Source organism: Mobula hypostoma, chromosome 14 (genome assembly GCF_963921235.1).
Source record: "Mobula hypostoma chromosome 14, sMobHyp1.1, whole genome shotgun sequence".
NCBI classification, from domain to species: Eukaryota; Metazoa; Chordata; class Chondrichthyes; order Myliobatiformes; family Myliobatidae; genus Mobula; species Mobula hypostoma.
The window spans coordinates 56,349,868-56,367,313 of record NC_086110.1 but is presented as its reverse complement, the minus strand read 5'-3'; the positions used below and the strand labels follow the sequence as shown (position 1 = coordinate 56,367,313).

The window sequence follows — 17,446 nt, the reverse complement described above, 5'->3', positions numbered from 1 at the left end:
AGTGGTGAATCTGTGGAATTCTCTGCCCAATAAAGCAGTGGAGGCTACCTCAGTAAATATATTTAAGACAAGGTTGGATAGATTTTTGCATAGGAGGGAAATTAAAGGTTAAGGGGAAAAGGCAGGTGGGAGTCCATGGCCAGATCAGCCACTATCTTATTGAATGGCAGAGCAGGCTCTATGGGCCAGGTAGCCTACTGCTGCTCCTATTTCTTATGTTCTTATGACACAAATCAGTCACAGCCACATACAACAGTGAGATGTTCAAAATTCCGTAACAGATGAATTATGCAATCATTGCCCCTCTGGCTGTAACTAGCATTATAGAGAGATTTTTAATATATCATAACAAACTTGAAGTTGCATAGGAAAGCAAACACAGGCAACACTCTAAATTGCCTGGGAACTACATTGCCACTATGGGTCATAAATCCAGCAAACAAATAGGCTTAACTTTAATTCCATCAAAAAAAATCTACTATATTTACTGTAAAAGCAATATTGTGCCAGAAACAGATCCACCTATTCTTGCTTGATTAAATTTTCAAGTTTACTATATCCAAGGATTATTCATGGCCCTTAACATGACAGCTCTAAGAAGGTTTGGGCAGGGGTAGTGATAGGGGTCGGTGTTTGTGGGAAATCAGCAATGATATTATTGCAGAGTGGACCAGGTTGCCTAATCCTTCTCCTGTGTACTATTAACATGAAAAATACAAATGAGACACAAATTTCATATGGGCCTCACTTCAGTGAGTGACAACTGGAAACTTCACCCTGCCAGGTCAACAACTTGTGACCAGCAGGAATCCAATAGTCTATTACCTTCTGCTGGTGGATGGCTCACCTACTTTCTATAGTAACACATACATTGCTAGTTCAATTGTTTTTTATCCTCAGAATTAAAATGGATTTTTAAAAGAATTTTTCGTAAGTATTTTGTAGATAAAGGCAGAAAGTCATAAAGAATAAGAAGATTTGATTGAATAAATTTTAATGTGTATTTAATACAGGGATTGTATCCTTTTATGATAATGGTTGGGACTTTAGTTTAGCTAGTTGTTCGAGGAAAGAAATTATATTAGAGTGGGATTGAAATTTAAGATTCCTGTGAAAATGTGCAGCAAATTAACATTTAATTCAGAATTACGTTTAACAAAATCTGCTAAAAATATAGGCCACTTAAGTCAAACACCTGGATTTCAAAGCCTCATTTTAAGGCACATTGTTCTGTTGGAGGAAGTTCAGAGAAGGTTCAGCTGGCAGATTTAGTGATGAAAGGAATGTCTTTTGAGGAATGTTTCAGCAGGTTGTATTTTTCACATTGATGTTTAGAAGAACAAGAGACAATGTTAATAAAATTTCTTTGGACTTGATTGGGTAGATAACCCGAGGTAAGTTTCCACCCCCGTTACTCCCCCACCACTTTGTTTCAGAAAAAGATGTAACACACAAAATTCTTCCCTCAAAAGGGCAGTGAACCTTTAGAATTCCTTACCTGACAGAGATGCAGATTCTCATTCAGTGACTTTTGTTGAAATGAGAAATTGGTAGAGGATTTGAGGTCAATAATTATAGGGGTTAGGCAGGAAAATGGTCAAAATTATGTCAATAATGATCTTACTGATTGGAAGTGCAGTCTCAGTAGTTGTGGAGGTGGGAGGTGCAGGCAGTGTTTATTAAGAAAGAACAGAATCATTAATTAGCGTTTAAATACATGGCTAAGAGAATATTTTGTCATTATCACATTGCTGATGTGGGGATTTGCTGTGTGCAATTTGGTTGTATTATTGTATTTCCTACGTTACAGCTCATTAGCTACACGTTAGTTAGGTGCATCCTGCTGGAAATTCGAAAAATCTTTAAACAGGACAAACTCTGCAGACGCTGGGATTCCAAAGCAACACGAACAAAATGCAGGAGGAGCTCAGCAGGTCAGGCAGCATCCATGGAAATGAATAAACCGCCGACGATTAGTGCCGAGACCAAAGAAACTTCCTGAAAAAGGGTCTCGGCCCGAAATGTTGATTGTTTATTCATTTCCATAAATACTGACTGACCTGCTGTGTTTGCTGCAAAGGAAATTTTTTTCTTTATTTTTTAATTCTTCAATTTTACAGTGCCAAGGAAATAATCAGTTGAGGGGTGCAGACTTCTATTATAATGATTTTCCAGTTACAGATATTGTAGTGTGGCCTTAGTATATTAAATACACTTACAGCTATTTTCAAGCTCTGATACTACAGGCTACTTGGTTAAATTTTAACTATAAAGCAAATAATCTTCCGGTGACCTATATACCATTGGCCTTTAAATCCAATCTGCAAATTCCTATATCATTTAATACTTTATTCAGAAGACTCATATTTTAATTGTTTCTCCAGATTTATGAAAAACAGAAATGAAACATTTTAAGTATATGTAAAATCTTTTCAGGACACTCAGCAACCTCATACTCATGTAAAACTTGGTGACCTGGAAAAGTTACAGCTTATCAAGGAGCAAATTAAAGGATATCATTCATGGTGTACGTGAGTTGTAAGAATAACACGCTTCAAATTTTTCCAGTTTGAATTGTAAAAAATTAGAATTCTTAGTAATCTAGTTTTCATTAAGCAGCTATATTTTCAAATGATTTTCGTTAATCCTAATGTGTTATGGTTGATAAAGAAATAATTAGGGTGAGGGTTAGGGTAAGAAATCATTCTCCTTAAAATGCAATTTTTGAAGTATCACCAGAATTTTCATTTCAAAGAAATTCACTTACCCAATAAAACTCACCATTATTTGATGGCAGTACTCTCAGGCTGTCGAACTCAAGCATGCTATATGACGAATCTAGGGTTTCTGTGTAATCAGGCATATCCATATCCATTATTGGCTCACAAAGCTTCATTATTATGAGCAGACAATAAAGTTGTGGACCACTGTTAGAGCTCCCAATAATAATCTACGTTCTGACTAAAGTTTTACCTATCCACTCCTGCAGAATATTCCCCATTAAAGTCGATCACAGAAGATCTGGAAGCCAGGATCCTGGTTCTGCATCAGCACTCGTAATGCTGTCTTTCTCATAGCACAGCATATGACACTGATAAGGCCTTGAATGTATCTGAATAACCAACATCTGTTCTCATGCAGTTTGCTTATCTGTGCTACTGTGTACACATTATAAAAAGGTGCAATGCCTTATTGGTTTCTGTGGAGCCTTTCAGGCAGTTTATTCCTAAATGATGAGTAACGTTTTGGGAAAGGACTGTTGACAAGTGTTTACGTATTTTAAGAGGAGCTACACTTATCTGAAATGTTTGACAGGACAGGATTTTCTACATAGTGAAGGCTAGGTGCAAATCAAAGTATAGTAAAGCTTTGAGCCTGTGCAAAAAAATAAGTCAGCCCATGAATCAATCAAACATACTGCTTAATAGTGGTTTAGGAAGTCCAAGGTTCAAAGTACATTTATTATCAAGGTATGTATGCAGTATACAACCGTTAGATTTGTCTTCTCACTGACAGCTCCGAAACAAAAAAAACACCATAGACCCCATTCAAATAAAACATCAAACACCCACAAGCACAAAAAAAAGAACAAATGAGATGAGGTGGAATTGAGTCCATGGCCAGATCAGCCATGATCTTATCGAATGGTGGAGGATCGCCTACTCCTCTACCTATTTTTAGATTCTTATGTTTTCTTATGTTCTAAATCATGCAAACAGCAAAGAAAACAAGTGAGAAAACACACATAATATAAAACATCAAACAACAGAGTCCTCAGCAAGGAAGGTTCAATTTAGTTCAGTTCATTTCAATTTAGCATTGTGTCATTCATTGACTGCAGGGCGGAGAGCCAATCCACCAATATCAAAATCAAACAAAATACCAATAAAATGGAGTAACCAGAAACCAGAATCATATATAACATGAACTACAGTGTCCAGTCCACAAACTGTGTTGATTAAACTTTGCCCAAAACCTAAGACTCTGGTGCCATCCTGCAGCAGCGGTGAGCAAGAGGGAGAGGGAGACCAGGCCCCTTCCTCCATCAGCAGCAAATGAGAGAAAGAGTGGTCACATGCAGGCACCTTCCTTTGGCAGCAGCAAGCGAGAGGGAGACCGCTTAAATGCAGGCAGGCAGCACTGAACACCCGTTCCCCTTCCACTCTAGTCTTCATTAATTTCAAATATGCTTAATGCTTTAATCGGCAAGAAATGGAATTGATCATGGGCTCGCACCCTGTCTCTGGGCTTCTCAGCCTCCAGCCTGCATGCTCCACTCCAAACCTTATCGAATGCCCTTGGAGACAGCAAAGTGCCAGATCACTCAACTGCCTTGAGGAACACACCATCAAAATGTAAATCACAGGTTCCAATCATACGCAGCTTCATAGTAGAGTCATATTTGAAAGAGGAAGTCAAAGAAGTAGTTTTGTGAACTGTCTGAAGGATGTCACTGTTGGTTGTGTTGTTCACTGGTGCTATTTTCCTCAGATTCCTCAGCTTTACAATGTGAAAAGGATTCTGTTCCTTCACTACATATCTGAAGTGTGACTTCAGACAGTGCATCATTCAAATTATCTTTAATTCTTTGGCACAAATCAATTACTGTAATTCCTATCCCTATCCCAGTTCTAACGTGTTGGTTCATGGACTCTTCCTTTGCCACAATGAGACCACTGTTAGGCTGGAGGAGCAACACCTCATATCCCATCTAGGTAGCCTCCAACCTGATGGTATGAAATTCGATTTCTCCCATGTCTGGTATTTTTCCCCTTCCTCCTTCCCTCTTCTTCAATTCCCCACTCTGGCCTCTTACCTCTTCTCCTCACCTGCCTATCACCTACCCCGGTGCCCCTCCTCCTTCCTTTTCTCCCATGGTGCTCTCCTCTCCTACCAGATTCCTTTTCTCCAGCCCTTTACCCTTCCTGCCTATCAACTCCCAGCTTTACTTCTCCCGCCAACTGGCTTCATTCATCACCTTCTAGCTTGTCCTCCTTCCCTTTCCCTCACCTTCTTATTCTGGCATCTTCCCCCTTCCTTTCCAGTCCTGATGAAGGGTCTTAGCCTGAAACATCGACTGTTTATTCCTCTCTGATCTGCTGAGGTCCTCCAGAATTTTATATAAGTTGCTCTGGAATTCCAGCATCTGCAGAATCTCTTGTGTTTACAAATCAAGATCCGTTCATTTAGTCTCAGTTTTCTGCATCACTTAAATTCCATGTAGTCTGGTTCCAGGGCAACACATTTTGTCCCTAACAACATGATTTACTCCACCTGTTGGAAATCCAGAAGATCTGCAAAGTTGCCCAACACCAACAGCAATGCTGCAATGGTAATGCCATCAGCGAAACAACTACTGCATCCAAATTAGATTTTGTCTGTCCAGATGATTCCCAGGGAGCCTTGAAGCTCACTCCTGAGCAGATATTTGGATTTGTGGTTATCTGTTCAAATATCTAATTTTTTGCTCTCAGTCAATATCGCCACTAGTAAACAAAGTTTGAGAAGAAAGAAGAGGCACATGGGGAAGAATGGTGAAAAGTAAAGGACCACTAGTGCCACAACCACCGATAACTGTCTACATCCACAGAAATCCAACAGAGCTATCCCCACATATATTGTTATTAGAATAAGAATCAGGTTCTGTGCGCCTGTGGAAGTGTGCATAATGAGAGAGAAATTCGAAAAGAAGGGAGACAGCTGAGGCAGGAGGGATGTTCCGTACAGCACATCATTAGGAGATGTTGGACTGCTGTAATTATGCAGTTGGCAAAGTCCAATAAAAATAAGTTGGGTTTAAATGGAGCAGCCATTGTGGGAGTGGGTCATTGTTGGAGTGGGGAGTTCAGGCTTTGGCTTACAGAGGTTTCCGCAAGGAGAGGCGGAGCCTGTAGGTAGACTTCCTTTTCATATGATGTTTTCTTTCTTTCTTTCTTATAGAAACATAGAAACATAGAAAATAGGTGCAGGAGTAGGCCATTCAGCCCTTTGAGCCTGTACCACCATTCAGTATGATCATGGCTGATCATCCAACTCAGAATCCTGTACCTGCCTTCTCTCCATACCCCCGATCCCTTTAGCCACAAGGGCCATATCTAACTCCCTCTTAAATATAGCCGATGAACTGGCCTCAACTGTTTCCTGTGGCAGAGAATTCCACAGATTCACCACTCTCTGTGTGAAGAAGTTTTTCCTAATCTCGGTCCTAAAAGGCTTCCCCTTTATCCTCAAACTGTGACCCCTCATTCTGGACTTCTCCAACATCAGGAACAATCTTCCTGCATCTAGCCTGTCCAATCCCTTTAGGATTTTATACGCTTCAATCAGATCCCCTCCTCAATCTTCTAAATTCCAACGAGTACAAGCCCAGTTCATCCAGTCTTTCTTCATATGAAAGTCCTGCCATCCCAGGAATCAATCTGGTGAACCTTCTTTGTACTCCCTCTATGGCAAGGATGTCTTTCCTCAGATTAGGGAACCAAAACTGCACACAATACTCCAGGTGTGGTCTCACCAAGGCCTTGTACAACTGCAGTAGTACCTCCCTGCTCCTGTACTCGAATCCTCTTGCTATGAATGCCAGCATACCATTTGCCTTTTTCACTGCCTGCTGTACCTGCATGCCCACTTTCAATGACTGTGTATAATGACACCCAGGTCTCGTTGCACCTCCCCTTTTCCTAATCGGCCACCATTCAGATAATAATCTGTTTTCCTGTTTTTGCCACCAAAGTGGATAACCTCACATTTATCCACATTAAATTGCATCTGCCATGAATTTGCCCACCCACCTAACCTATCCAAGTCACCCTGCATCCTCTTAGCATCCTCCTCACAGCTAACACTGCCGCCCAGCTTCGTGTCATCCGCAAACTTGGAGATGCTGCATTTAATTCCCTCATCTAAGTCATTAATATATATTGTAAACAACTGGGGTCCCAGCACTGAGCCTTGCGGTACCCCACTCGTCACTGCATATTTAGAGTAGTGGGGATGCTAGGCTGGATTGTGGAATGCTCCCCTTACAGGATGTGGGAAGGCAGGGAGAACTCCAGTGTCTCTGATGACTACACCTGTAAGAAGTGCCTCCCGCTGCAACTTCTTACAGTCCCTGTTAAAGAATTGGAGCTGGAGCTGGAGGAATTCTGGATCATTTGTGAGATTAAGGGGTTAATCAGCAGGATGTACAGGGAGAAAGTTACATACAAGGTCCCTCTCTATAACAAGTATACTGTTATACTTTGGATATTGTTGGGCGGGGGGGGGGGGGGAATGAACTAGCACAGAAAAGCCACAGTAGTCAGGTCTCTGGCATTGAGCTTGGCTCTGTGGCTCAGAAGGGATGGGGGAGACAAGGTGAGCTGTAGTGGTTAGGGAAACAGACAGGAGCTCATGTGGATGAGAACAAGATTCCCAGAAGATGTATTGTCTTCCAGGTGCCAGGATCAGGGACATCTCGAACCGAGTCCACAGCATTCTTATGCGGGGGGGAAGTAACCAGTGGTCGTGGTTCATGTTGGTACCAATGACATGGGTAGGAAGGGAGATGAGATACTGCAAAGTGAGTTCAGGGAGTTAGGTGCTAAGTTAAAGGACAGGACCTCTAGGGTTCTGATCTCAAGAATGCTATCTGTGCCACATGCTGGTGTGGTCAGAGCTAGAAATATAATATAGTTTTAACATCTGTCTGAGGCGATGGTGCAAGAGGGAGGGCTTCAGATTTTTAGACCATTGGACACTTTTCCAGGGAAAGTGGGTCCTGTATAGACGGAATGGTTTGCACCTGTACAGGAGGGGGACTAATATTCTTGCAGGAAGATTTTCTAATGCTGCAATGGTGGCCAGTGGGGAGAGAGTAGATTAAACTAGAGTTGCAGTTAATGGGAATGGGTACCAAAGCACCAGAGCGGATAGTGGAGTGGTTTGCAGGAAGGGTGTTAAGCATATATACAATGGCAGGAATTGAAACTTTGAACAGAGTGGTACTAATGTTCTGAATTGTGTACATTTCAATGCAAGGAATATTGAAAGGAAAGAGTATGAGCTTAGGGCATGGATCAGCACATTGTCGCCATTAATGAGACTTGGTTGCAGGAGGGACAGGACTGGTAGCTCAGTGTTCCAGAACTCCATTGTTTTAGACATGATAGATCGGGAGGATTAAAGAGGGAGGGGTGGCATTACTGGTTGGGGAAGATGTAGTGGCTGTCCTCAGACTGCAGATCTTGCCAACTGAGGCTATATGAGTGGAACAGAGGGATAAAAACGGGATGATGACAATAATGACCATTATTGTTACTATTATTACTATTTTTATTTATTCTCAGCTCAAGCTGGTAAAACCTAAGGTACTGGGATAGCCAAGCATACCATTTCTCAATTGCTAGGAACTTTCAAACTATTCTCGTGGTGTTTAGTATTGTGGCTTTCTGGAGATTCACATAGATATTACTAGCCCTAATTGTTTAATGCAATTGTGTAGGACCTTTGGGATGATACCTATTGCAGATATTACTATTGAGACGATGTTCCAAAGACTTTCAATTTCCTCTTTTAATTCAGCATATTTCTGGTGTTTTTCACTTACTGATTTCTGTAAATTATGTTTGTTTGGAATGGCTATATCTACTAAATGAGTAGTTCTTGCTTGTTTATCCTGTATTACCATATCCAGATGGTTATTGTGGATTGTCCTATCCATAATAAAGGATTGGTCGTAATATAATCGGTGGTATATTGATTTTAAAACTGTATCAGGTTTGTATTTATGGTAAGGTTTGATTTCATTTATGAGTTTGTATTTTAAAGCAAAATTTTGATGAATGATGTTTGCCACTTGATCGTACCTGTGTAAGTAATCAGACAAAGTCAAACTGCTACAGGATCCTGTAATGTGTTTGATTGTTTCTAGGTTTTTTTCAGCATTTTCTACATTTGTCATCTTGAATATGTTGATCTTTTATTATGTACTTCTGATAATTTTTTGTGTTAACCACCTCGTCCTATATTGCCACAAGGAATCCCTCTGTTTCTGGGAAGAGGTCTCCAACTCTGAGCCAGGTTTTCAACGCTTCATTGTTGACATCTAGTCTGCTCAAATCGTGGGGATGTCTTCTATGGAGGATCATGCTCTTGGTTAACTTCTTCTTCAATAGTGATAATATCTTCATTTTTCTGGGTTGTGGTCTCATTTAAGTTTAGTGGTGTGTACTTCATATTGAAATCGCATATGCTTCTATGGGGTGCTGATTCCTGTTTTTGTTAATGAAAATATATCCTTAGAAGATTTATCTGACTGTTGTGTAGATTTTTAATGTCTGTTATTCCTCTTCTCCCTTCTGTCCTAGGTAGTGTTAATCTGAGAGAATGTGCATGTACATAATGTTTTCTGAAATTTGTCATTTCATTTCTTATTTTGCTTCGTAAATTTTCCAGATCAGTTTTGGACTGAGATATTTTGCCAAAAGAATACATTAATATTAGTATAGTGAAAGTGTTTATTGCCTTAGTTATATTTTTACTGTTGTGCTCTGTTTGGCAGGTTTTCTTAAGCCTCAAAGTAAATTCTGTCAAAAGTTTTTCCTTTATCACACTATGATATATTTTCTTTCCTTGTTGATATCCCAGATACTTATATGTTTCACATTCACCCATCAGTTGTGTTGTATCCTGCTGCTATGTTTTGTATTCTATTAACTCTATTGCATCTTTCTTTACGTTTAATGTTCTGCATTTATCCAGGTCAAAGTTCATGTTAATATCTTTCAAAAATAGTTCTACTATTTGAATTAAGATTGTAAATTGGACAAAAAAAGGCCAATTTTGATGGCATCAGATCTGGTAAGAGTGGATTGGGAAAGGTTGTTTTCAGGCAAAGATGCACTTGTTATGTGGCAGGCCTTCAAAAGTGAAATTTTGAGAGGGCAGAGTTTGCATGTTCCTAAAAGAATAAAAGGCAAGGATGAAAGGTGTAGGGAAACTTGGTTTTTAAGAGATATGGAGGCCCTAGTTAAGGAGACGAAGGAGATACTTAGCAGCTATAGGCAGGAAGAAACAAATGAGGTCTGGGTGCAGGTCGACGGGACAAAGCAGGTTAATAGTTCAACACAGACTGGATGGGCTGAAAGGCCTGTTTCTGTCCTGTAGTGTGGTATGACTCTCTAAAATTAGTTTTTTTTTCTGGTAGCAATACAGTGCAATACATAAAAATTACTAGATAGATAGATTAAAAATAGTAAGGTAGTGTTTATGGGCCATTCAGAAATCTAATGGTGAAGGAGAGGAAGATGTTCCTAAAACATTGAATATGTATCTTTAGGCTCCTGTGACTTCTCCCTGATGGTAGTAATGTGAAGAGGGCATGTCCTGGTTAGTGATGGCTCTTCATGATGGATGCTGTTTAATTGAGGTTCGAATGTCCTCAAAGCTGGGGAGTCTAAGTGCCAATGATGCAGTTGGCTGAGTTTGCAACCCTCTGCAGCACTTTCCGATCCTGTGCAGTGGCTCCGCTGTAACAGACAGTGATGCAACCAGTCCGAAAGCTCTATATCGCACATCTGTAGAAATTTGGTGGAGTCTTTCAAGACATACCAAGTCTCCTCAGATTCCTAATGATATATAGCCATTGGGTTCATTGTAATTGCAGCAGGAGGCTGCATGTCCTGAGAAGTGTACCTCATTATGCTCTCTATCATCAATAAGGCACAAGTTGGAGAATGCAATGGAATGCTTTCTCCTTGTTGTGTGGATGCAGTTCCAATAAGATTCAGGGAACTCTGCCCTTTTAAAGCAATAATTCACCACTGAGGATAATCTAATAACATCTACCAAACCTACAATACCAGAAAAGGACAAGAACAGGAGATGCGCAAGAAATTTCCCTGATAAATTATGCGCTTGGAAATATGCTGCTGTTGGTTCATCATTGCTGGATCTAGACTTGGTAACTTCATCAACAGCTGTGTGAGAACATTTTATCTGGAAAGACAACAAAGGTTATTAAAGGTGGATCACCATCACTGTGTTGGGCACGTGGCCAAGTGGTTAAGGCGTTCGTCTAGTGATCTGAAGGTCGCTAGTTCGGGCCTCAGCTGTGGCAGCGCATTTGTGTCCTTGAGCAAGGCACTTAACCACACATTGCTCTAGTGTCTGTGCGAGGAGTGGCGACCCACAGAGACTTCCAATCTGTGCCTTGTAAGGTATGAGAATATCCAACGCAGACCTCTCATGGTCTGAGTCGATGTTCCCTCCCCCCCTCCCCACCTCACCATCACTTCCTGAAGACTAATCAAGACAGTGATCTCCCACATTCTATGGTTGCTGTTAGGGATATTGAGTTGTGGACTTACTATATTGGAAGCGTGACGACATTTGCAGGTTCAGACTGTGTAGGTAGTTGATGCAAAATGACACATTTCACTGCATATTTCACTTCACATGAAACAAAGCTTATCTTATTAATAATCTGCCAATTTTACACCCCTTATAATCTGGGTACATTTACTACCCTAAATCGAATGCATAGTCTGACACAGCGCTCTTTTAAGTCAAGCCAAATAATAATTTATTTTACCTGGAACTCTAAATTGATTGTGGCATTTGTACTTATGCCTAACACAAATACTAGATACATTTTAAGACTTCTTTTTCCCTGGACAAATATGCCCCATGCTGATTAGCACAAAACTAGTTGACACAAAATGCTGCTCAAGGAACAGCCTAGTTGATAGTTTAATCTCTTGGAAGACAAGATCCCTATTGAGTATGCTGCCCATAGCTGAAAATCCAAATAGGATTCCAAATGATTCCTGAAGAAGGGTCTTGATCTGAAACGTCGACTGTTTACTCTCTTCCATAGATGCTGCCCGGCCTGCTGTGTTTTTCCACCATTTTGATTGTGTATTGCTTTGATTTCCAGCATCTGCGCATTTTCTCTTGTTTGTTTCCAATTACATTATTTTGGTCCCTAGGCTGCTGAAACATTGGACAAGCTCTGAAGGGTCTACAGTTTGCAAAGATAGCTTCAAAGCCAGGGGTACTGGGTACAAGAGTTTAGGCATCGTGTTGGAGCTGTACAAGTTATTGGTTAGGCCACATTTGTGATATTATTGTCAATTCTTGTCACTTCACTATAGACAATATGTGATAGCATGAAAGAAAATGATTCTGGAGAGCACAAGGTTCACCAGGATGTTGCCGGGAATGGATTATTTAGTCACAAGGAGTGAGAGATTGGATAGGCTGTGATTGTTCTCACTATGACACAGGAGAATGAGATTTATAAAATTATGAGGGACAAAGGTTGGGTAGATAATAAAACTGGATAACAATTTTTTTCAAAATTGTTGTTTCCTCTGAATATTTTTTTGTTTATGATAGACCACTTGAAGCTGAACACAAATATAATTTCAGACTACTTGTATCCCATAGGAATTCAGAGAAACAAGAAATTAACTTTTATTGAATATAGTATGTTTGATCGCATAATGGTGCTGACATTTTGCAATAGTTCAACTAAACTAAAAAAGCTTTGTTGATGATTTTCATTTGTACTCAGTGTCTGAGGCTTCTAGCTTAAGTATCCAACAATAATCAGCCAGTATTGATAGATTCCAGTTGCCCTGATACCGTTTCTCCATGACCACAATGTCCTGGTAAAACCTTTCACCATGCTTGTCCCTGACAGTGCCAAGATTTGCAGGGAAGAAGTCTAATTGGGAATGCAGAAAATGAATCTTTAGTGACATGTTGCACTTCATGGTTTTGCATGCTTAAAGCATGTTGTCAACCAGCAGCACGTAGTTTGGCGCTCTGTAGTTGTCAAGAACATTTTCAACAACATCCTTGAATGTTGCCCATTCAATTTTCTCCGGTCCCACGAGAAGTTCTTTAAATGGCCTGTCCCTGATACCTGTTTGATTTGTGGACCAACAAAAATTACTTCCTTAATCTTGGCATCCGTTATTCTGACTTGAATAACAAATATAGGTGGTATTTTTTTTAAATGGTGCATGATAGGGAAATTTCATGGTGACTTTCATGATCAGCAGCTCAAAATCCAGAAGATACACCCAAAAGTATTCTCGAAGCAAAATCTTTGATGTCCAGTGTAATTTTTTTCCATGGGTAGGAGAATCTAAAACATGAGGACGTAGGTTTAATGTGTGAAGAGAAATATTTTAAAGAAACATTTCCCATTTAACTTCCATTCTCATTTCCCACCTTTCAATTTAACACTAGTTAAAATCACCCTTGAAACATGAACAATTGAATAATACACTGCAAATAATTACCCTACTTGAATATATGTGCTTCATTCTTCCAAGTTATCATCCATTGTCTAACTCCTTTTACTGATCCACACAGAATTCATTAGCAGATGTCTATATGTTAATTGAGTTTGATCTTCCCTCTCCCACATTCACAAATTAAATCCTACCTTAGCTTATACAGTTTTGATTTTAATTTTAAAAATTTGTTTTAATTAAAGGATGCAGTACCTTACACTGAATAAATAATGTACTCCATGTTCTTATTAAAAAAGTAAATGCTAGTTATTTTTCCCTAATGTGCCATTGTTAATTGACCAATTCAAGATGTATCAGAGCAAAGTAAAACTCTTTTGAAAAGATTGCACAAATCTTATCACAAAGTCAATTGCAGTATATGTTATTATCTTTGCACAAGAGCCTTTTGAGTTTTACAGTGACAATATGATACACATCAACTTGAAGATAAACTTAATTTAGCAATATAACCTTGAGATCCTGATGAAGGCAGCAAACTTGTAGTATGAGTCTTGTAAGTGCTCTGTTAGCACAATACAATCCATGGGATTTTAAAAGGATGGTATAATTTAAAAAGAAGAAGAAAGGAAGATTAGATTTATTTGTCATATGTATATTGAAACCTTGAAACATAGAATGAAATTAGTCTTTCTGCATCAACGCCCGACACAGTCTGAGGATGCACTGGTGGCAGCCCATGAGAGTTTCCATGCTTCTGCCACAAACATAGCAAGCCCACAATTTACTAAATTTAACCCATACATCTTTGGAATGTGGGACAAAACTTGAGCGGTCACAGGGAGAATATACAAACTCCTTACAAGCAGCAGCAGGAATTGAACCCCAATCAGTGAATGGTAGCGCTGTAAACCTTATGCTAACTACAATGCTACTGTGCCCCCCTACTCGTGCCTATTGGTTTAGCGCCTATTGAAAACAGTGAATTCAAGTTAATTAGAATATATTGGGGCCAGTATCTATTGGCCCAATTAAGTGGCTGCTCCAATTTTAGATTATAAAGTTCAGATAAGACAAACTACTACTTAACTACCTGGTGCAGATAATGGACTGCCTTCATAAAATGCTTTTGATGATTGCATCTTCCAAATCTTCGTTTTCATGGTACATTCAAGTTGATTGTCAATAATTTCAAATTCTTCCTAATTCCTAACTTGCTGAAGTTGTGAAATCATTTCATTTTCACTCCCGGCCGTTTCTGGCATCTCCAAGCCTGAATGCTTGACGTTGGAGTAAGCAGAACAGTTCTGAATTGTCTTATTGTGTATTTTTTGCCAACTATCAATGACAAAAATCACTGCTTTTTGAGCACAAACACACACTGTTTGATTGAAGCGCGGTGTAGTGTCTTACAGCCACACAAGTGCATGTGACTGACTAAATGACTTCACAACAGTCTCCTGTCCCAATTAAGCGGCAGAGTGTCCAAAGCAAACGAGGGGAATCCTGGCTATGCTCTCAATTATTTTTTGTTCTTTGAGAATTGGCACAAATAAGTGGCTGTCCTGATTAATGAATGGCCTAATGACCCAGAATCCACTGTACTTTCTTCTACATAACCCTCATGTATGAAGAATAATATACTGTAATGTGGCAGAGTTCACACTTCTTTCTATAGAAGTATGTTTCAAGTTCTGGAGTTAGTCCTTTCCTAGCAATTGCTAAAATTCAATCTTTTTTCAATATTTTTATTAATTTTCTACATAGGAGAATACAGAGTTCAAGAAAAAAGAAATATATCAAATACATTATGCTGAATGGCACATACAAACTCCTTACTCTATATTCATACAAATTGATGAATTCATATTATTGAAATATAGTAAATTTTTTTATGGAAAAAATCTAACCCACTACCAAGACCGAAGCTGATTAGTAAAGAAGAAAAAAGAAAAAAAAAGTATATTATTAGCCATCATCTGTGCTTTAATGGCAAATCAAAGGTTTTGAAAATAGTTCAAAAAAGGTCCCCACAATGTTTGAAAGTCTTGATTAGATTCAGAAATTGAGCACCGAATCTTCTCTAAATTTAAACATGACATCACATCATGCAGCCATTGAACGTGAGTGGGCAGGACCGCATCTTTCCATTTAAGCAAGAGCGCCCTCCTAGCCATAAGAGAAATAAAAGCCAAAATGTGCAGATCAGATTTCTGCAAAACAATATCCTTTCCTCCAACAATACCAAATAAAGCTGTCTAAGGATTAGCCTTAAAATTTACTTTAAGAAGTACTGAGAAGGTTTGAACTACTTCTTTCCAATATTTATAAGACTCGGACATGTCCAAAACATACGAATGAGTGAAGTTTCTCCATTATTACATTTGGAGATATATCCAAATGAAAGCGAGACAACTTATCCTTGGTCATGTGGGCCTTATGGACCACTTTAAATTGTAGGAGAGAGTGGTGAGCGCATAACGATGAAGTGTTAACCAATTAAAAAATTTCTTTCCAAGATTCCTCAGAAATTGAAGTCTGAAAGTCTTGTTCCCAAAGATTTTTAATTTTATCTAAAGGTACCCCTTTCATTCCCAGCAACATATTATAAATATTACATTTGTAGATATAGAGCCATTATCGAAAGGTTTCAAATTAAAAATTACATCTAGTAGATTCTTATCAGGATTTTTAAGAAATGTACATATTTGTACATAAAAAGTCTCTTATTTGTAGTTATCGAAAGAAGTGAGTTTTGGGTAAGCTATATTTAGCTGACAGTTGCTCAGACGAAGGGAGCCTTTCCTCCACAAACAAGTCTTGGAAGCATTTAATACCTAATCTATCTCATTCTTTAAAAGTCACATCTATCACAGAAGATTTTTAAAAAATAATTAGAAAAATGGGACTTGAAAGAGAAAATCTCAATAAGCCAAAAGCCAAAGTATTTTCAGAATTGTGCCCAAATTCTCATAGTATTTTTAGCTACCAAATTGTCAGTTAACATACTCAGGGATAAAGGAAGTGAGGATCATAAAATTCAATCCTACTGAAAACATTTTAAGCCACCCAAAGATAAACACACATTCAAAGGTCTTGTTTGCAACAATTGCAGTGTCTATAAAAAGTATTCACCCCCCCCTTGGAAATTTTCATGTTTTATTGTTTTACAACATTGAATCACTGTGGAGTTAATGTGGCTTTTTTGATACTGATCAACAGAAAAAGACACTTTCATGTCAAAGTGAAAACAAATCTCTACAAAGTAAAACACAAAATAATTGATTACGGAAGTATTCACCCTCTTCAAGTCAGTATTTAGTAGGTGCACCTTTGGCGGCAATTACAGCCTTGAGTCTGTGTGGATAGGTCTCTATCAGCTTTGCACATCTGGACACCGCAATATTTCACCATTCGTCTTTACAAAACTGCTCAAGCTCCGTCAGATTGCATGGGGATCATGAGTAAACAGCTCTTTTCAAGTCCAGCCACAAATTCTCAATTGTATTGAGGTCTCCACTCTGACTTGGCCACTCAAGGATATTAACATTTTTGTTCTTAATCTATTCCTGTATAGCTTTGGCTTTATGCTTGGGGCCATTGTCTTGCTGGAAAACAAATCTTATCTCAAGTTGCAGTACTCTTGCAGACTGCATCAGTTTTCCACCAGTATTTCCCTGTATTTTGCTGCATTTATTTTACCCTCTACATTCACAAGCTTTCCAGAGCCTGCTGCAGTGAAGCATCCCCACAGCGTGATGCAGCCACCACCATGCTTCATGGGAAGGGTGCTGTGTTTTTGATGATGTGCAATGATTGGCTTCTGCCAAAGATAGCATTTAGTCTGATGGCCAAAAAGCTCGATTTTCATTTCATCAAACCATCGAACGTTCTTCCAGCTGACTTCAGTGTCTCCCATATGCCTTCTGGCAGACTCTAGCTGAGATATCATGTGAGATTTTTCAACAGTGGTTTCCTCTTTGCCACTCTCTCATAAAACTGTGACTGGGTAACAGTTGTTGTGCAATCTCTCCCATCTCAGCTACTGAAGCTTGTAACCCCTCCAGAGTTGTCATAAGTCTCTTGGAGGCCTCCCTCACTAGTCCCCTTCTTGCACGGTCACTCAGTTTTTGAGGACAGCCCGCTCTAGGCAGATTTACAGCTGTGCCATATTCTTTCCATTTCTTGATGATTGACTTAAC

The 17,446-nt window shown here is 39.2% G+C and overlaps 1 protein-coding gene across 3 annotated transcripts in view; it reads right to left on the bottom strand.

Moving 5' to 3' along the window:
- Positions 1 to 3,383, bottom strand: part of LOC134356308 (hepatocyte nuclear factor 4-beta-like) — a 61,416-nt gene extending 58,033 nt beyond the window's left edge. The window contains exon 1 of one of the 3 annotated variants that reach the window (XM_063067170.1): positions 2,974 to 3,383. In XM_063067170.1, the coding sequence (XP_062923240.1) occupies positions 2,974 to 3,001 (28 nt within the window). In that variant the 5' untranslated portion in view covers positions 3,002 to 3,383. Of the gene's footprint in view, positions 1 to 2,767 lie in introns of all 3 variants that reach the window. The other 2 variants (XM_063067169.1, XM_063067171.1) reach the window with 2 other exon arrangements.
- Positions 3,384 to 17,446: the final 14,063 nt, after the last annotated feature.